Raw genomic sequence first — 22,109 nt, forward strand, 5'->3', positions numbered from 1 at the left:
TATCCTCACAGTGTGCCTGTGACTAAGAAAGAACATATTTGTGGGTGGAACATAGATAATAGATTACAGTTGACTATCGTTGACTTCATATCCATATGAAGAAATCTTAATATAACCAGGTTTTCTCTATGGGAAACAAAATTCTGTTTTCAAAAATCCCATTTAATGCACCCTGTGGTAAATAAAAATGTGTTGAACCTGGTGTGTTTGTCCTGTGTACATTTTCCCAGAATGTCACTGGATCATCTAAATTTTAGCAGAAATATAAATAAGCTACATCCATGCTAGAAACAAGCTAAGCCATGTAGGCTATTTTGAAATGATGCTGCACGAAAGTAAGCCTTCCAATAAACTTAAACACTATCATAATACAACACTATCTACACAAACTGTATCCTACTCCTGTCTAAGCAACTTAACTGCAATATTTATCAACACATTGTTTTGTGTGGGGTATTTTGATGAGGTTGCCAGAGCTCTGAAGTCAGTTTCATGCACAGCAGTAGGGGTGCCCGATTTGGGAAAAAATTATATCATAACACTTCAAGGCATTTTCATGAAACACAATATGCATCAAGACATTTAGTTTTTCTGAGATTTAATATGTTGAAACAGCCTGTAGTAATGTATGTATATACTAATAGATAATATATAATACTATAATCAAAGGTTGTTTGACCGTGCTGATTTGAAAAGAATCTAATTCAAAATTAATAATACAATTTGAAAGGCTACAATTTCTCATTAGATTGAAAGGGATTATGGACAGTGTTCTGTGAAGTGAATGTAATCTTGCAACAGTTGCTACAAACGAACAAATCTGTGGGCAGAACATGGGCACATCACTTATCATGCAACTAATTCAAACAAGAAACAGTGCAGTAGTACACTGTATTTATCATACCACTGGTACGTATAAAACGTGTTTTGTGCTGGTGACGTTTGTCAGCATCAAAGGCAGAGCTGCTCAGGTAGCTATTGGAGTGTATGAGTGTGTTATTGTGGGGTGTCAGGTGGAGGAGTGTGTTATGCAGTGGTTTGGCAGAGGAAGGCTTCTATTCTGTAATTAGGGCCCCATGCTGCCTGCCTTCAAAGCCTGCTGCTCCATCCCCTCTTCTGCTTTACTGCCCTCCTTCCTCATCCCATCTCTGTTTACCCCCCCACCATCTCTCTCTCTGGCCCTTTTACACTCTAGTACAATGTGATGGAGCAGGTTAGCCAGAAACCGCGGGGTTTGCTAGATCACAAGCTCGTTATCCCCGCAATGGGGGCTCCCAGAGATAGGATTAGCATCCATTAATTAAGATTAATTAAACTCAAACAGGCCTAGCCTTTGGCTGATCAACAGTTTCTCTTGCCAAGAGGGTGGTGCAGCTACACAAGATTACCAAACACTGAGCAGTACAAACGTGTAGCATATGACCCTTTGAGTGGACCTGGATTGTGGTGGTTGGATGCTGATGCAGGTTACGGGAGGCACTGTGAGGGGACTAAATTAACATGCGCTGTGCAAATAACTTGCCATTTCAATCTTCAGCATGATCCAGGACCCTAAATTAACTGATTATGTTCAATCCAATCTTTAAACATGAGTAAAAATGAAGAGAAAATATGAATAACAGAAACATAATTATGGGGAAAAAATGTTAGTGCAAAACATTTCATAACAAATAAATGACTATATCATGGCCAAATACGCAGTGATTACTGGTGGCCCATTATGTTGCCTTCAGTGTGTCTTCACTGGTGAACAGAACAGGATGTGCGGATGAATATCTTTCAATAGTGATCGATAAAAGCCTGTAGGATGCACATTTTTGATGCTTGCTGAAGTCTGACTCTAGAGAAAACTCAAGAGCTTAAACTTAAAGCACTGAAGAACAAGTGAAAAGCTGAAGATTACCATAACTGTGGTAGTTTCCATAATATGTATTTAGATGGGCAAGGTTCAGCAGAGCTTACGGCAGTTTTTTAATAAAGCAAATTTAAAGGGTTATTTTTACACATAAGGATTATTGGAGGACTATAAGGAGGATTGTTGTCATAATGGGGAATACCCACTGCAGAGCATTTTATTAAATAGTCCAAGACTAGAAGATGGCCCTTATAAGCAGAGATTTATTAAAGTAGATTCTTGGCTCCATCCACTTGCAGCTTTGATGAAATGTATAAGTGCTTATGAGAGTGAGAGAGAGATGAGTGACGGAGGAAGTGCAGTGGTTTGGTCAAGTGGCTTAACTCGTCAAATGGGCAAAAATCAATAGATTTTTAAGAGGTAAAAAAGAGCAATTCAAGTTCAGAGCACATGGAACCTTCAGTCTATGTTGGTATCAGTATAAAATATCAGAAAATGCTGGATCAGATATCAAAGGGAAAACGATCCTGTAACAAATATTCCTTTGAGTTTGATAATCTACTTTTAGATGCTCAACTTAAGTGAAGCACTTAGCTTATTTTAAAGCTTAGTTTTTAATTTTTTAGTTTTATCATTTTTTTAATGATAGGATGCCACCTGTGCAACAAGTCCAGTCGTGAAATTTTCTTGTTACTAAACATTCCATAGTCAACTGTCAGTGGTATTATAACAAAGTGCAAGTGATTGGGAACGACAGCAACTCAGCCACGAAGTGGTAGGCCACGTAAAATGACTATGTGGTGTCAGAAGATGCTGAGGTGCATAGTGCGCAGAGGACACCACCTTTCCGCAGAGTCATTTACATTTACATTTATGGCATTTAGCAGACGCTCTTATCCAGAGCGACTTACAAAAGTGCTTGTCATTACTTCAGAATATCTCATGTCAATAAAGGTCGACATAATTTTAAAGAGCTTTGCTCTAAATTGCTACCTGAAGTTATCTATGCATTGAGACCTAAAACAAATACAACAAGTAGAAAAATACCTACAACTCAACACAGAGTCTACACAACACTAAACCTGCTGAAAAAAAGTTTGTAATAAAATACAGTGAACAAAAAGAGGTGAAGATCTTTAGTAGACAGTGTTAGTGATTAGATAAGTGTAGTGTAAAGAGATGGGTCTTCAGACGTCGTTTAAAGACAGCAAGTGATTCTGCTGTTCGGACACTTAGGGAAAGTTCATTCCACCACCTTGGTGCCAGGACAGAGAACAGTCAATTGCTACAGACCTCCAAACTTCATGTGGCCTTCAGATTAGCTCAAGAACAGCATAGAGAGCTTCATGGAATGGGTTTCCATGGCCGAGCAACTGCATCCAAGCCTTACATCACCAAGCGCAAGTCAAAGCGCTGAATGCAGTGGTGTAAAGCGCTGCCACTGGATTCTAAAGCAGTGGAGACATGTTCTTTGGAGTGACGAATCAGTCTGACCTCACAAATGTGCTTCTGGAAGAATGTTAAAAAATTCCCATGAACACACTCCTAACCTTTGTGGAAAAAAGAAGAGTTAAAACTGTTATAGCTGCAAAGGGTGGGCTGATATCATATTAAACCCTATTTATTAAGGATGGGATGTCACTTAAGTTCACATGCGTGTGAAGGCAGATGAGCAAATACTTTTGGCAATGAAGTGTACATACAACAGGTTGTCTGTCATAGGGAAGAACCATTTAACTATTCAAAAACAATTTATACTTTCAACCGTTCACATTTCTATACGTATGTAACCATTGTCTATACTAGAACCACTGTTAGCATTCATTGCAAGTGGAAGACAAACTCCAAACAAACAGCACTTTCTATTTTTGTGAGGAAAACCCTGCAGCTCTCTCACTCTTACTAGGACATGCTGTTCAAGTTCAGCATATTTTCATTCACCTCCAGACTGAAGACGTTTTTACAGAGGTTTAACTTCATTCAGGGCTTCATTCAGGGCTTCATTCAGGGTTACATGCGCTTTAGAATGAGGGAACAATAGGGTGGGATGGTGGCAGGATTCGAAGGGTGGGGGCGGGTAGGAGGGGCACTGCTGGGCCATCATTCTACCGTCTGGCTGCCTTCTACTACAGATGGGCCCCCCACAGATAGTCACAAGACCCCTTCACAGTTCACTTCATATGGGAGGGTTACAGCTGCTCACACCCCAGCACATCAACTACATGCCAACTACATGCAGGCAAACTTACTGTACAAGAAGAAGAAAATACATGGTGTTTAGCTAGATTATGATCACACACAGGTCTTCGGGCCAAGGCCATTTGATTCAGCCCACCAGAAAGTTTTTTACTAAATCTAAAGGGATTATGGTAGTATGCCTTATATGTAGGACTACAGGGTTTTGGTTTTGGACCAGGCAGTCTGGGTTTTGATAATGACTAGAATGCTCTGTCTCGATTTAACATTATTTAAAAATGCCTGCTACCCCTTACCTTGCATACTGGACACTTGCTAAACATCCCCTCTAACCTCATAAGACCCCTCCCAGCATCTCCTGTCCTCTTTCCCTGTTCTTTTGTCTGGTTTTCACACAGCTGAAATCTGGCGACCCTAAAGAAACCACTGTGATATCTGAAAAATGCAATATGGTAACTATGAAAGCAAATATGTCCCCCTCATTTCTCCAAATATATTGGCGCCATACAAAATGTAAAGCTAAGGAGTTACTTACTAGCCATCATATACAACAATCCATTGTCCTTAGGGCTCCTGCAGCTTTTTGGTTTGTAAATCATCTTGTGTGGCCCTTGGTCCACCACAAATATTTAACCCCCCCAAGACAAAAACGTCAGCCACTTCTGCTGTACAGAATGCCACCAAAGCATGTTTGTAAGATGAAACATTGACACAGCAAACTTCAAAGGTCACATAAAATGCTCAGTTTAGCTCTAGACAGAATCTCTGTTCTTTGTGTCTTGTTTGTGTATTTTGGACACTAATCTCCTTAAAGTAATGGAGTCAAGAGTGTGGTTAAGAGACAAAAAGTACTGAGCTTGTTCTTTTAGACCCAGCTAATACCTTCCTTTGCCAATTATCTTTCATGTAAATGCTATAAACATGCACAGTACTGAGCTAATTTCTTGTCAGCATAACCAAAATATGTTTGTAAGGTGAAACACAGGGAAGACAGCAAGAGTCGCATATAAAATGTTTAGCTTCTCTCCAGACAGAATTTAAGTTTTGTGCACTGTTTGTATATTTTGGATGTTAATATTCCTTGAAGTGATGAAGTCAAGTGTGTGGTTAAGAGACACAATGAGTTGAGTTTGCCTTCTGAAACATGACTAATACCTTCTTTTGCCAATTTGCTCCTTAAGGAGTCTTTTACTTAAACGTGTTGCAATAAACTCTTCCTCTTCAAGTGGAAGAAACAATTTGTGAGCAATTCTGTGCTCTTAAAGCATCCTTGGCTAAAACAAGGATTATTGACTAGAGGCCTTTTGAGACTCTGACTCCATTACAGTGACAGGCCTTAAAGCCAAAGCTTTAAGGGCTGAAACTACAGGTGAACCTCATCCTTTGAAGAGATACCACCAGCACCAAGCGATGTTTACCAATCAGATTTAGCATTAGTAGACTAAGCCTAGGTGAAACTAGAAAGGACAAGGGGGAGTTTTGAGTGACGGTGGATTAGGCAAGTTCGTGCTTGGTGACATAAGAACAGGCTTGGGATCAGCAAGCCTTCCCAAGTGTGATTACAGGGATCAAGTGTCACTCTCAGGCTGCCTGATCTGGGGCTCAAACGTTTGCCCAGTAGGGACTGAACATACATGCCCATAAAGCCATTCTGAACACTATACAGGTAGATACATGAGGACCAGTCTCAGATATCAGAGTTGGGGGAGCACAGCCATTATGCTTTCTGGTAAATGTTACATGGGGCTTTGCTGGCTGTAATCTGATAGCCATATTGGAGTGCATGTGGGGGGTTCTCTCACTTGGACCAGACTGGGTTTCTCTTCTTCATTCACTACTCGTGACTGACTCTTAATTACTATGAAACTCATTTAAAGCTCTCAGCACTATGCACAGATGCTCCTCTGCTGGCCAAAGGTTTATAGCGTGCCTAGCCCAGAGCACTTAGGGATTGAGGCAAAAACAAGGCAGAAAATCATTCAGTAGAACGTCATCCAAAAACAGGTCACCACAGAGATACACTTAAGCGAAGGGAAGCTCCTTTATCGCCCAAAAATCAAATGAAGGGACAGATGAGTAGGGTCAGAAGTCAGAGGTCACCTACTGGAATGGCTGTTCTTAAGAAGAACAGATTGACATGATGGAGGCATTGCAGGCACAATCAGAGGGAAGTACAGTGGTCAAAATCAAATTATCTCTGTCTACATGAGATGTTCACATTATCTTCATGCTTCTTCTTTCACATATTTGCTATGATATTAATCACTAATTACTGAATTAATCCCGTAAACTGTCTACACTGCTCTGTGTTCAGTATGAGATAGTGATGCAACCCAATATACTAAATCAGTATTGGAACCAGAACAAACCATATGAATTCAGTACTGTTTCAGAATGATGGCCATTCTCACATTCAAAACATATTTTTATATTCATTACTTTCTTAAAAATAAATAAACAAATAAATTAAAAATAGAACAAGTTTGTCTTAAAAATATTACTTGAATCCCTCTCTGCTTTGAAGAGCACCTTTAAAATTCACAATGAAACACATTTTGGGAGTTTTCTTTTGTGGGTAAGTCAAAAATAGTGATTGAAGGGCTGACATTCTTGGTGAAAATCTTTAACAGCCCCTTGCATCCCAAGGCTTACTACACCCTATTTAGTGCCATAATACAAACAGGCTGAGTTATTTCTAGGTTGTAAAAGTGTGCAATAAAACTTTAGACTGGTCAGAGGGTTCAATGTCTATTTGAGAGCAAGTCTGGCATAATTGTAGGGTTGCTATGCAACTAAAAAAATACTATATACGATACACAATACAGTAAATAATATTACAAAACATCTTATACACCAGTTTTTTTTAAATATCGGAAATTCTGACCATTTATGACACAGCAAGGTTTATTTAGATTTCTATCTCAGAAGAAATTACCTGTATAACTGAAATTTGAACTTGAAGGTCAAATGAAACAGTTGTCAGTGACAATGCCTGTCAAAATTGATATGAAATTGAAATATCAGGACACATAATCAATAAATACCGCTTGAGGTATAAACTGTAACACAAGACACTCACCATAACACACTTATATAAGGCATAAAGTACTTAATGTAATGGCCGGTCAGTATATCTTTTAACTATTATGATTTCATGACGCCTTATGATAATGTGATTTAACTCTCGAGAATCATACTATTCTTATGTATTTCATGTCATTCTATTTTTAAAACAAAACTGCTGTCATTAATCTCTATTAAGTGACTTTGCTAAAATGGAGCCTGTGCTATTACTATTGTAGTTGTTTCCACACTAGTAAGTAACAGTAAAGAAACAGAAAGAAACAGAAAGAACAAACATACATTCTACCTCAGACCAGAGTTCGACTAGCCCTCTCCCCGTTTCCTGGATCCATCCAAAATGTGAGTGCACTTTGCCATGATTGTTGCTGTTTCTATTGTTCTCACTTAAAGCCACTAGAGTTGTTTATTCCACTCTCATTGGCACTGACTATTCCAAACATGCTAGCGTTTCCTGTTAGTTTGCTGCAGTTATTTAACTAATAGTTAACCAAATATGCAAATTTGGTTAATGCTTGTTGTTGTGGAAACAGTATAAATCAATAAAACAGTACATTTGGTCATCTGGAGATCTTCCAATGCAATTCTAGACACTGCAGTGTCTAATAACTGTTTAATGGCAGGTTTGGTTTTCACTAGAAATTCATTCTTCACTGAAAACGTTCAGAGGGTTAACACTTCAAGCTATAGTGTACATGCATCATTTTGTACATTTTACAAATATTTTCACTTTTTGAACAGTAAAAAAGATACAACCAAAAAATCTTCATGAATATTTACAAAATTCACAAAAAAGTGTTTATGCAGAAAATAAAATGGGATTCATAATGTTATGAGGTCCTGAACAAATGAATAATTAATGTGTACTAACATACATGCAAAATGCAGCATCTCTTGTTTATTGTTGCACCATTTGACATTTTAGGGCTTATTAGTATATACTTATGTTCATGTAATTTGATACCACAAAACATGAGCTTTAGCATGGCTCTGGTATCAGATCACTATGGATCAGTGAATCTGAGAGATATGCAGCAAATTAGGCACTCATTTCTCTTCTCTACTCTTCTCTGTGAGGGCCGTGCTTCACCCTGCATATTATCTCGTCTTACATCAATGAAGCGAGACTAAACTGTTTATTAGTTCTGATAATGAAGTAGAATCACTCTTAAAAACAGGAAATATCTGGGTCTCATGGGAAAAGAATGTATACTTGTTTATGGAGACAATTGTTATTTCACCATTTTAAAATCAAATGTTTCGCCCATTGACAGCTGGGATAGGCTCCAGCACCCCCTGCAACCCAGAAGGAGAAGCGACTTAGAAGATTTAGAAAAAGAGGATGAATCAAATGTGTTTAAATGTGATCTTTTCCCCACCATGCTTGTACCTGTCTTGTAAATATGAAAAGCAAGTGCATTTGGCCATTACGGATTCATATTAACCAACAATACTGGCCTATAAACTGTGAAAGCTTAGCCAGTCACAACAACACATGACCAATATCACAAAATAATTTCATTGTTCTTCTTACGCTTGCCAGATGGTGAATACATGTCCTGAAAGTGTTGACATACACCCATGAATGCTTGAGATGAATACATGGAATACAAAGAGTACAGCGCAGAACATGACATATGCAGTGCCTTGGGGTAGTGTATATAGAGTGCGTATTCCCTAGAGGCGAAACGCTAGGATACATTTAACCTCCTCTCTTGAGAAAGAGCCGATAGACCCACAAATACCACAACCATGACAAACGTACATATCAATGGAAGTTACTACTCCCCATGATACATTTAAAAATAAAGGTTGGAGAGAAGCCACAGAAGAACCACTTTTGGTTCCCTAAAGAACCTTTCAGCAAAAGGTGTTTTTCAAAAACTATCTTTAAACAAGATGTTTGAGAGCAAAGAACCTCATAATGTAATGGTTATGTACTAATTCAAGTTTTCTTTTTTTCTAGAACACTGTCCAAGCCAAGAACTGTTTAGGACCTTTTATTTTATACAACCTGCAGCAAGCACTGAATGACAAAACAGAGTCTACTTCTGTAAAATTCTGAACACGCCCTGAACATTTTTACTGACAGTCTGCAAAGGGTAAAAGATCATATGAGCACTAGGAAATATTAGAAGAAAATAACGTCTTAAAGATATATTCTCAAATTCATAGCCACAGCGACAGCTTTCCTGCAAAAAGAACCCAACCATCATAGTGATATATTGCCTGTAAAATATTTTAAATGGTCACAGTGACAGATTCCGCCACTGTAAAGTGACCATATTTTATATGAGAAATTCATAATGGTCCATTTCACCTCTACAAAGCCACGCACTCATCGTGCTCTCCCTTAACCATCCTTTTAACCTTGCTCTTGCTCTCCGCCCCGTCCCCCACCCTTTCACAGTCTCTGTTTCTCTGTCTCCTGCTCTTGTGGCATCTCATTCTCATCCTTTCTTTCTTCCCCCCCTCCTCTGAATCACCCCCATTCTTTCCAGCTCTGTTCTTTCATTGCCTCTCTTGTTCTTCCCTGATGGAGAGAGAAACAAGGGAAGTGCAGGTATTCCTCATGGGAAGCAGCCCTCTATCAGAAAGCCATAGAAGAGTCTGTTGCCATGGGGACAGTGTCAATGGCCTGAAGGGGGGCTGAAGGGCTGGGTGGGGTTTTTCAAGGCAGCACTTGGAGCACAAAACCTTTGTACCAAACCTAACAGCCAATCAGAGTGCAGGGAAAATGGAGGGAAAAGAGAGCACTAAAGCTCAGAGATACCATGACCCTCTCAACTGTGAAAAGAGGTGGGAATGTTACAGCAAAGGTTCAAACAAAAATCAAATGTACACAATTTCACTCTTTACTCAAATGTGGTCACTCAACCAAGACATATATGATGGCTGAAGTTGGCTTCTTTACTTTGGACAGGAGCTATGCTAACAGAAGCTTTTAGCTACACACCAGTATTATGCTAATTGGATATCCAGATCATAATCATTCACTTTTCTCAAACCACGAGGAGTTGATAAGTAACCTTGCTTAAAAAAAAGCAGTAGCCACCATCTCTCTCAACCAACTCTAAGTTGGGTCTGAGCTGGTTTAATCTATAAGCAAAATCAAAACTAAAACATGCCAAAGTTAATAAATTTTGCGGTACATACATTTTTATTCGGAATGTTGAAAGATCCTTTGAATTATGAGCTCATTAAAGAGCTAAAATACAGTATTGCTACAATGCAAGCTAACACTGCTGTGCACTGAACTGACATGAGACTGGCGACTTCACCAAAAAACCCCATACAAATCAGTAAGATTTGACAAATATGGCAAAAAAGTTGTAGTTAACTACTGTTTTGGCAGCAGTAGCTTACAGTTTAGGCCTGTTTACACCTTCCATTAAATTGCAATGTGTAAGATCTTGGTGAGGTTGCAGATAATAACCAACTGAATGTCCATCCCTCACCCCTTCCTTTCCAAGCATGTAGTAGAACCTACCGTCTATAGGTTTTTGCTTCTTTGATAAAGAAGATTCACCCTATCTTGCTTTTTCTTGTGCTAAATCTTAAGTATGATTCTCCATTTGGTAAAATGTGGGTTCTCAAACTCCTCACAACACAAAATGGTTAGCCAGCACCAGCAGAAACCACTGGTTCTTTTCCTTTCTATGTCTTCCATCTGGTGCTATAAGTACCACTAAATTCAAGCTGCTACTTAATTGTTAAAATGTGAAAGGCACTTTGTAGAGTCAGTGTTTCGTTTGTTTGTTCTGGGCTACTGTAGAAACATGGCAGTCCGCCATTGCAGCCTCTGTTGGAAAAGGACCCGCTCTCTATATAGATATTCAAGGCTCATCATCCCCCTTAATCTTTCACACTGCACCTTTAACATGTGTTTCATGACTTAATTTTAGCTGGATTAATTTTAAACATTTCACGGAAATGCTTTACCATTGTGACCAGATGAGATCTTATTGTACTTTTCTCACGTAAAAAGTGCATCGAGCATTGTCTCCAATCCCCCCCCCCGCTTTATGACATGAGTCGACAAGCTTGGCTTGGACACTTTCATCGAGAGTGCAAGAAGGTCTTGGTTTGGGGATAATGCTAACCTTGTGTATCCAGCATCTTTATCTTAAATTTATCATGAAGTAGAGTGTTATCTGAAGGGAAACAGCAGCAGCACTTCTTTCTCACGCGGTGACGAACTAGGAGAAAGACTCAGTGAGGGCTCCGGAACATCAACACCCACTCAAATGGCCATTTAGACCCACCACTGAGCCTGTTCCTCAGCCTAATCCCTCAATCCCTCAACCCTCCTCACAGCTCCAGTGCAACAGATCAGGACAGCAGCAGCACAAACACGGCTCGAAGCGTGTCCATAATATCCCTGGGCTTAAGTGCTCTCTCCTAGGCAGTCTGGAGAGGAAGTTTAGCCCCGGGCCAGTGGAAACTCTCCGCCCACAGGCTTCCTAAGGAAAAATGCATGAGCTTCCGACAAAGGTGGCAAAAGGATGTGTGCATGAAGGTGCAGGGATGAAGTAGGTTAAACACTGTAGCGTGCCAGAGGAGCTTGTCCCTTCAGGGCAGGGGATCTCCACAGGGAAATGTGTCGCAGCTCCAACAGCCTTACACACTCGCACAAGTGTGCACACATATGGTCTAGTTCTTTTTATATCTTGTCAGGATGAGGGATCATACACATGTCTCATATATATGTAGCTACCAATATGCACTAACAATGTTCTAGGTCTAAGGCTAAACATAACCTCAGCCTTAGCCTTAAACAATTCCACATTTCCCATTTTTTGCATAATTCAGTGGATGAGATGTAAACAAAGTCTTTCAGAGTGGTTTGATGTGAAATGGTGAAACTTACTGACTTGTATAGTGGTGGTGATAGTTATGCTCATGTTTTCAGGGCATGTCAATATAAAACATTTCTCTTTTTAACTGTATGGAATTCAGTCACGGATAAATGGTTACAAACAGAACATTCAGATTTTTTTCTTGCTTATTATGATGCGAATAACACCGTCAAGTTGAATTCAATAGACTATATCACAGGCTCCCAATCCTGGGCCTGGAGATCTACCACCTTGCAGAGTTCAAATTCAAAACACCTGGCTCTATTATTTTGACACATCTTAACACCTTCATTACCTTATTACCTTGATCAGTTGTGTTAGATTAGGGATACATTGTTTATCATGTTTCATTTGTTTGCATTTTAAAACATTGCGTCTGTTAAATATCCTGCTGAAGCTTTTGAGGTCAGTAGTGTGGGCTGCAAGTCCCAAAACCTAGGAACCTCTGTTTTAGAGGAATCAAACAAACACTTAGGATATCTTGTGTCACGTAAACTGTTCGAAGTTTCTCTAAAACAGCATTTTGAATCAAACTACTCGGGAGGAGTCTGTTTACATCTTAAAACTTAATTATGCAAATCTTAGCAAAATCTATGGAATTCCTTTTTTGATATAAGAATCCAAAAAATGTTTTTGCACTTTTAATGAAAAAAAAAAATACTTTGTTGGGCACTTTTTGTCCTAAAATGTACAAAAACAAGAGTATGTACGTGTGCGCAGACACACACACACACACACACACACACACACACACACACACACACACACACACACACACACCCCTTCAACTGCTCAGAAGTCCTTAGAAGAACACAAACATGAGCTGATTATGAAAAACAGCAAGACACAGAATCACAGAAAAAAGGTGCTTTATTTCAAAACAAACTGTATTCCAAAAGTTGTTTTTACAAAATAACGCTCCATACTCTCCACACAGTTCATTTCAGTAATTTTTCCTTTCAGTTTTTATTTATAACATTTATTTATTTATTTTTTGTATTTTTTTTTTTTTTTACAGTAGCTTCTCTGTACAAAAAGAAAAAGGTGAACAAAATGCTCTGGAGAAGTGTGTGTGGCCTATGAAACTGAACAGATCTGAACACCTCTCTTCACAAACAGTTATGTGGCAGGTGTGTTTAGTGTGATCTACTGTCAAATCTCTGCCTTTACACAGGAGAAAACAAATAGAAAAACAAGCCTTTCCCAACAGCCAACATATATACAGAATAACCACCTCTTAGTCTTCTCAGTTACAGGACCTTTACCCACTCCGACTATACACTTAATCTTAACGAAAATTCCTTTTTCTTGTGCATTGCAACTCAAGTGTCACAAATGTCATTCTGTGAGCAAAATATGCTATTGTCTGACTTTTCAAGCAAAAAAAAAGAAAAAAAAAAGAAAAGCAATCATACAAGCAATGGCACAAAAAGGCTTTCGAAAGTGAAAAAGGCAAAAATGGAAGGACAGGAAAAGTACAGAACAGAACAGTTCAGGGCGATCACCCATGCACCTGAACTGGTCATTTAACTCACCACAATTACTCCTCCAAAAATTATACTCATATGTTCACAGATAAATGATCATAATCACTGATGCCTTTAGAATGCCACTGTAAAAGATCCGCACCTTCACAATAAGGCACTGCTGATCTCCCTGACCTAAACACAGCTGCTAGAAAACTCAGAATTATTAATCTTCTTTTGACCTAGTCAGCAAAACTCATTTCAGGTAAACTTAGGACAAATATGGGACCGTAATCGTCCACTACTCTCATCTGAATCCAGAGAAATAGAACACTATTGCACTACTGGACGGACAGCTGAGCCATCAAATATACTGTGGAGGTTAACACCAACTGTATATGCACACAGACTGTATGAATATACACAGACACACACATACAGTACTATACAGAAGTCTGAGACCACCCTTTGTTTATTTAACTTCTAATCAAAGTGGCCATTAAGTACAAGTTATGCATTTTTCAGTGTAGTAAAAAAAAGGGAGGACACATTTAACAGCAAATTAAATTTCTCAGCATTTAGTGTGTCCACACTTTGCTTTATTACTTTATTTGCTTCCATTCCTTTTGGGAGACATGTCTTCAGTGTTTTAAAAAAAAAATCTGCAGAAATATTTATCGACTTTTCCAATTCAGGCTTAGAAATTGGTTTCATGTTCTGCTTCTGACAAATCCAGTAATGCTATAAAAATCTATTCAATAGAACCACTGTTTTTGTGTGTTCTAGTTAAAATTTCTTTTTTTTTTTTAAACCTATTTCCTTTTCTCAGTAACAGAATATTTATTAATCGATAATTTTTTTTTAAAACTCCAATTGTGTAAACTGTCCCCTTCCCCAACTTGTTTTATTTTGACTCTCCCCTTTCTTATGCAAGTGCATCATTTGATATATAATCTCTCAATAAATACCCCCTCCAAAATGAATTGAATAAACTGTACCTAAATACCTATTTGACTTGAAATTTAATAAATGAAAGGAGGTCTCCAACTTCTGTACACTCATATAGGCAAGAGGAAAGGCACCAAAACTTGATTTCATAAGAACCAATGTATACTTAACTGAGGTTACATCAACAGCTGTTAGTCGATCTGGAACAATGTAATCAACATTAACACTGGGCAGTGTTAAAGAACGATACTGACTGCGACGGCTATGATTTTTCTGTTATGTAATGAATGATTGACTCCGTATAAATCTGAACACTTGAGTGATGGAACACTCATATGCGCACACCTGAATAAAGCCTCCCCTGTGCTGCAGTCATTCTCTCTCTGTGTCTGGATCTCTGTGCTTCAGTGCACTCCAGCCCTGTCTGGCCCCGCCCCCTCCCTCTCTCTACGCTGAATGCCTGGGGAAGGGAATTAAACATTGCCATGGAAACCGCCACCCTGTTGACAGGAGCTAATTTCTGTTTCCATTAGAATGATGAGATTACTGAAAGTTCATGCAACTGATGGGAACTCGTCCATCATGCCGGTGCCATTTGAAACACTCATCCTTCGGAATAGTTTTTTCTCCCCCTTCCCTTCAAAAACTGAGAATTACAGATTGACTGAAATATCTTATTCAGTGTAAGTCAAAGAGGACATTTAGCTTTGAAAAAAATCCATCTTGAATCCCTATTGACATCATCAGAAAGGGTCTCTTTTTTCTGTTTTTATATCTTGTACTCTTGGTCCCCTGATATCCTGATATGAAGTGACGGGTCATGCCAAAATAACTGAAACAGGAGAGGGTGTAAACTACAGGGATGAAAAATAAACAAGAAGGTGCAGAAGTACTTTTCTAGTTATTAAGTTTACATACTCTAGTTCTACCCTCATGTTCTTTTGCAGTTTGAAGTCTTTTTGCAGTCCTTCCTGCTGCTGCTGTTTTGCCCTGGATTTAAACATACCACTCCCTGCGGGAGATCATGGAACCATCCGTATGTGAGACGTAGTCATTGTCATAGCAGTCCTCCGGCAGGTACGGGGAGCCGTTGCCCATGGACTGAGGAGCAGGGTACCTGCGGTGCTCCGGCTGGAGGGAGCCCCTGTGGTTGTGCTGCCCGGGGTGGAAGCTATGTGGGTGACTGGGGTGAGGGTGGTGGGGTTTGGGGTGGTAGCTCTGGTGGTGGTTATGGTAGTTGTGGTGGGCGTTGGCCTCTCGTATGACTCTGCTGCGGCCGTTGGGGGACCTTTCTCGGTCAAAGTCGCCCCACTCCTCTCTATCTTTGTCAGGGTAGATGATGCCGTTGCCATCATGGCTGGGTTTGACTTTGGAGTCAGGGCTGGCCCGGCCTGCCTCATTGCTGTAGACCTGCTGCAGCTCGTGGGGCTGCGGCGCTTTCTGCATGTCCGAGGGCCCGAGGTACTGCTTGGTGTAGTAGTCACCACGGAAGGTCCGCCGCTGCCGCTGGTAATAAATCCCGCCCAATACCAGCAGCAGCAGCAGGAAGAGGGCTCCGCCCACTGCCCCGCCCACTATGGTGCCCAGGTTGCCCTCGTGCAGCGGCGCCAATGTGGGGGAGGTGAAGAGCGCCCTCTGCTTATTGCCAGGTGCTGTTACAGAGATGCCGGCGTTTAGGAGGAGCACAGGGGTAGTGGGAGGCATAGCGGTGGTGGAAGGAGGATCTAATGGAGGGAAGGAGGGAAGAAGGAGGGAAGGAGGGAAGGAGGGGACATAGGAGGAGGAGGCATGAATAGACAAAGAAAAGTAGAGAATGTCAATGCCAACTACATCTGAATATTAACATTAATCACATGATATTGGTTTCAAAGCTCATCTACTTGCAATGAACTCTACATGAAAATTAAACTTCACTATTTTTCTACAGCCATAAACACAGCAGTTCCAGGTTTTGCTTAAAACGAAATGGTTCAGTCAATGATGCCAATGTTGTTAACAATGAATGAAATTTAATATATTGCCAATCAAAAGTATGTAAATGACATGCTACTTGACTAGAACACACATTCATTTATTAGCAACATCATGGTTACACTACGCCATAAAGGGTTATTCACCAACTACTATAAAGCTACTATGCAAGTTGTGCAGTTACAAGAAGGGAATTAACATGTGAGCCATGAACAGGCACTTAAGAGTTTAAATTAATACCCATGTTTCTTCTGGCATTTCACAGAACAGCAAAATCTGGAACTGTTGTGCAAAGCAAATAGTCTACAACAGAACTAACTACAACATAAAATATGAGGAATGGGGATAGAAAAGGGTTAGATTGAACGTTTTTCCTCTTCAAGGCTTTATGACGAGGCAATCATGAGGTTCTACATACTGGCTTCTCTCGCTAACTCCACACATTCCAGAATTAATGGAAGCAACAATGCGAAGTGTTTTTTTTTTCCCCTGCAACAATGAAACCTAGTGTGGAACACTGAGTTAGCTGAGAGAGGGACTACGGATGAGTAAACAGCTGATGAGGATAAACTGAGGGATTTTGTTGGAGGGAACATGGGTGGGGAAATATTGTGGGTACTAAGGGGAGGAAGAAGTACATTAGTTGGTCTATCAGGGTGACTATCAAGCCCGAGGCTATCTAAGCAAGAAAATTCTTGAAGGCCATTACCAAGCACTGACCGCTTGATTGGGTTAGGGGGCTGGCGTGCTGCATTTCAGAGCATTCTGGGGCATGTATCTCCACTATGCAAGCATCAGTCTCACTAGAGAAGGACTGGAGTCAAGCTATCACATTACAGTGTCCCATTCCATAAGTAGTGAGAGCTTATTTGGCTGCCAGTGTCGTGCGTGCATGCATAAACAAAAGGAGAGTATATTCAGCGTCAGGGTATTTTCCACAGTTGTGAGAAAGGTTGCCGACAAAACTAAAAGAAGGCAGTTAGTCTGCTCATTCGCCTTGCAGTCCTGAGGTATAATGTAGCAAATTCTATGCATTCCTGTACACCATATTCAAAAGGCCAAGGACAATACACACAATGCAACAGACAGAAATGAATGACACTGTTTATGAATGTGTGCCCATCCATGCAAGTCAACTCAGACTGGACACTGGAAGACTGGACACCTCAAAGAATGGATGAAAAACACTTGAATTCCCCAATGTTTGTACAGTCCTCCAAAATTTTGGCAGCACACAGTAATGTCTTTAACAGTGCATACTCTGTTATTGAACGCATTAAATTATCTCAGATAAAATGCACATTATCTCAGCTTAAATCACAAGGGCACAGATAATGTCAATTTATTTTAATGTATTCAATTCAGCTCTGTGACGTAAAGAGCGATTTGAGCGATCAATACACACTAGAGCCCTCTAGCCTCAGCATGTCACGGAGAGAAAGCAAGCAAAAGTGGTGAGAAGGGGACAAACTGCTGAAGGTCAGAATGTGTCTCTCGCTCTCTGTCTCTCGCTCTCTGTCTCTCGCTCTCTGTCTCTCGCTCTCTGTCTCTCGCTCCCTGTCTCTCGCTCCCTGTCTCTCGCTCCCTGTCTCTCGCTCCCTGTCTCTCGCTCCCTGTCTCTCGCTCCCTGTCTCTCGCTCCCTGTCTCTCGCTCCCTGTCTCTCGCTCCCTGTCTCTCGCTCCCTGTCTCTCTTGTTTATACCTTGTCACAGGAGTGTATATAGAGAGAGTAATTTTCTCAATTTCTCAAAACAGGAATTCCCACAAGATGTTTTTTTTAATCTCCATAATACAATGGCGAAGATGTAAAATCATTCAGAGTTGTTAGATGAACGAAATGCTGTTTTAGGGAAACGTACACTCACAATTGTTCACAGTAATGGTGAAAGGAACCAGACATCTGAAACATTTAATGCCCTTTAAAGCTACCTCACAGGCAGAAGTTTGACAATATAGTTACAAATATGTAGAGATGTCGTTACGCTATATGTTTTGGTATAAAGCATTTACATTTTTTCATAGAGAGGTATATGCAGGGTGTTGTAAGGCAAAATAATACCATAGCAAACTTATTTTTTTCAGATGTGCCACTATTTATCTTTATCAACATTACATATATAATGTCAAAAGACAAATGTTAACTGGACATTTTGGAGCTTTGCCTGTGTTGCAGACATCGCGGTCTCTGGTTCCATCATTACGGTTAAAAAAAATCTTAAGTAAGTTTCTATATAATGCCCTATTTTACATCTAACCACTCTGAATGGCTGTTTTCATCTCAAGGATTTAATTATGCAGACATTTTGAAACATCATAATCTCGCTTATTAACAAGGAATGGTTCTGCCATTTCAACAAAAAAAGGTAGCTTTGGTTAAAACAACAAGATCAGTAGGAAAGAACCCCTCTTTGGTTTTCCTACATAGTCAGCACATCATGCATAAGCACACACACGGAGTCACCCTGAGATATGGATGTGCGAGTGAGGGATAGTGACCAGGTGGGGGAGGAGTGTGATTAACATGCAGGAGGGGCCTTGTCCTCAATTACTTATGCAGAAAGACTGGAGACATACAGACAAAGTAGTAGCACACACGCACATACTGAGTATGTTGAGTATTGAGGTGTGAGGTGTGCAGGGCAGAAAAGTTTGTTGCATTTTAGTCTCAGACACTCACAGATTTACACAAACAATCTGATATAAACTGCACACTAAAACAGACAGGACTAATACAGCCAATTACAACATGTGCCTAAAATAATTATTCAAAGTCAATCATTAAATCAAAGTGATTTAACACATTATGGAATTTGATGCTGATCATGTTTCATCGATGGGATTTCCAGTGCTATAGTGACATGTGCATCTTTGCTGGGTCAAAATCACTAAGGGGAAAACTCTACAGGTGGTGAAACTTTGCCTGAAAAGTGAATCCAAAAGTGATGAAGCTTGTGGAAGCTAAGCTGACCCTGTAGATCTAACTCCTAAGGTGTGACTGAGCTTAGCCTCGACAAAATCTTGAAGAATGGCCATATAAAAAAAAAAGAAAAAAAAAAAGAAAAAAAAAAGGCGGGGGGGGGGGGGGGGGTCCAATCTGTGCAAGTACCTGTCTAGTCTGTATCTCTATGCAACCCACACACACACACACACACACACACACACACACACACACACACACACACACACACGTATCAAGTGTTCGCAGACATGGCAGATTCTCAGGATTCACACCAATGACGCAACACGCTTATGAGAAGAATGAGAAACGCTACAACACAGATCCTGCATCAAACGCATGCATATGCGCACACGAGTGAACACCGAGGAAGAGCCTCATGCACGCCAACGTCAAATCTCTCTCAAGGGGAATGCACAAAAAGGGAAATAAATAATGAATAACAGTTGAAATGAGCTGGTGAATGTTTCATGAATCTAGGACATCATCTCTCAGTCAAGGTTGCTCTCTTTCTTCCAATTTTTTACCCTCAAGCAGCATGACAGGCAGAGGAAACAGTATGTGCAGGAGAAAGAAAGAGATGTTCTACAGATCTATCACAGAGACTAATTACACAACACAGAATCACTGTTGACGGCTCAAAAAATAAGGCTGATCGCAAAACAGGAGAGCACAAAGGCCAAAGTGGTCTTTTAACTTTTAACCTTAGACAGAACTATCCTACTTTAAAAAGCTTTTACTGAGCTTGGATTAAGATGATCCATTAAGTCAGCATAATACACCATTACCAGACCTACCAGCTAGTTTCCACAGCAGTCATGAGGTTCTGTGCACACAGGCACAGACAGAAAAAAAATCTCAGCGACAGCACCCTGGTGCCTGGCTATCGTGTTTTGACTCATGGTTGTTATATGACTCAACAGAAGAGAATAGCAAACTATCTTGAAACAATCCCTCGCTGGCCTTAAGGCAGGAGGACTGATTCCAATGTAGTTGTGCATGGTCTCCAGGTGATGCCAGCCCAAAATAGCAGGCCAGCACTCTCCAAGCAGTGACCTCAGAAACATTCAGATGATTTGAAGCTTATGCTGTTGTGTGAGACAGGGTGTGCACTGCAGGGACAGTCTAGGGGCAGCGGAGGGGATTTCCCCACATGAACATCTGGATGGCTAATGGCATGTGCATTTGACTAATGCCAACATGTTTGTAAGAGTATCAGTAAATAAGCGGTTCAGTTAACTGTAGGGAAGGAAACAAAAAGGACTTTGGCCATTACTTTGACTTTGGTGGTTAATATTCAAAAGGGACAACATTTTGTCTTTCCAGGTTAAACCAGTAGGTTGAGGAGGAGACTGAAGTGATTGAAACTGCCCCTTCAGTTGAGTCATCTAACTAACATTAAAGCTAACCAGTGCAACGTTAGACAGTAAAGTCTTTTGGCTAGAGTCACACTACCTTCTTAAGGCAATTAATATAGACACTTCATCCTAAATATGAGCACAGGTCACGCTATTCAGCCCTATTAAAACATAAAATCAGTGTTGCACTGTATTGTTGGTCTGAATACTCCTTTAGTGGAACCACACTGAACTCAGATTCCTGGATCTGAAGAGTGAGATAGTGTGTGTTTGCATTTTTATTTTTCATGTTGACATTTTAATAGACAACTTGTATTTGCATAAGACAACAATTTGATGTTAACCAAAGGCAGTCCGTCATGCAACATTAAGAAACACAGTTCAGATGCCCACCAGCTCCCACTCACCTTGAATGCGTATCCTAATATCGCGGCTGCGCAGGCCGATGTCATTGCCCACTTCACATCTATAGACCCCAGAATCATTCCTCTGCAGTGGCCTCAAGAAGATGAGAGAGTTGTTCATCGTCTCCACTCCATCTGGCATATCTCCATCCAGCCTAAAACACACAAAAAACATACGGGTGACAAGGAAGATAGGTTAATCTTACATGTTTGGAAAAGGAGAGGAGATGTCTTATAGCTTATATGTACAGATAGTCTGTTTATGTTTGTGTAGCTCAAGGTTTCTACACCCACTTAAGAGCATCATAATGGATTGTTCTTTAAACATGGTAGGCTCCACAAGGAACCATTTCTGGTTTCACAGCGTCCTCAACTTAAAAGTTCTCAAAAAGAGGTTTAAAGAAAATTTTCATTTTGCCATCACTGAAGCAAACCTAGAGATCAAGCACTATTTATTCTTTGTTTATTTTTTTTTAATGTGCAATCAAAAAGATTTTTTCTATCATAAATGAACCTTCCACATAATGTAACGGTTCTATAACAAAGTTTTTCTAGGACCTTATACCGAAAGCAAGAACTATTTACAAACTTTTATTTTTAGGAGTACAAGCTACAGTCAAGATACTGAAATAAATAGAAGCATTTTGACTTATGACTGCTAAGGACTGATGAGCGGCCTGTGTAATGAGAAGGAAAAAGTCTATTTAAGCAGATATCAGACCGTTATAGAGGGAGTGATTAGTGGTGTGTGTTCAGCCTCAGGTAGAGCGAGCATCTGCAGTCACAGTAGGCGAACTGGAAGCATGCCTGACCAGCACTATTTAGCTGAACCTGTTCCAGAAGCCTTAAACGATGAGCACAGTGTAGAGTGTATCAGGGCTCTCTGTGTGTACACACCTGATCCATCTGAAGTGGTGAGCTGGTGGGTTGGCCTTGGCTCGACACTTCAGCTGGACATTCTCTCTCCCCACATACCAGTCCCCATCATATCCCAGCACTAGGATGTCTGGAGCAA

General features: G+C 40.3%; 1 protein-coding gene across 2 annotated transcripts in view; it reads right to left on the bottom strand.

Annotated features, from left to right (window-relative positions):
• The window catches only part of nectin3b (nectin cell adhesion molecule 3b), a 78,073-nt gene that overhangs the window by 17,837 nt on the left and 38,127 nt on the right, over positions 1–22,109 (bottom strand). The window contains exons 4-6 of one of the 2 annotated variants that reach the window (XM_017718069.2): positions 21,992–22,109; positions 21,098–21,249; positions 12,844–16,129 (exon numbers count right to left, since the gene is read on the bottom strand). In XM_017718069.2, the coding sequence (XP_017573558.1) occupies positions 15,402–16,129; positions 21,098–21,249; positions 21,992–22,109 (998 nt within the window). In that variant the 3' untranslated portion in view covers positions 12,844–15,401. Of the gene's footprint in view, positions 1–12,843; positions 16,130–21,097; positions 21,250–21,991 lie in introns of those variants that run through there. The other variant, XM_017718070.2, reaches the window with a different exon arrangement.

The sequence above is a fragment of the Pygocentrus nattereri genome, chromosome 16 (genome assembly GCF_015220715.1).
Source record: "Pygocentrus nattereri isolate fPygNat1 chromosome 16, fPygNat1.pri, whole genome shotgun sequence".
Taxonomy (NCBI): domain Eukaryota; kingdom Metazoa; phylum Chordata; class Actinopteri; order Characiformes; family Serrasalmidae; genus Pygocentrus; species Pygocentrus nattereri.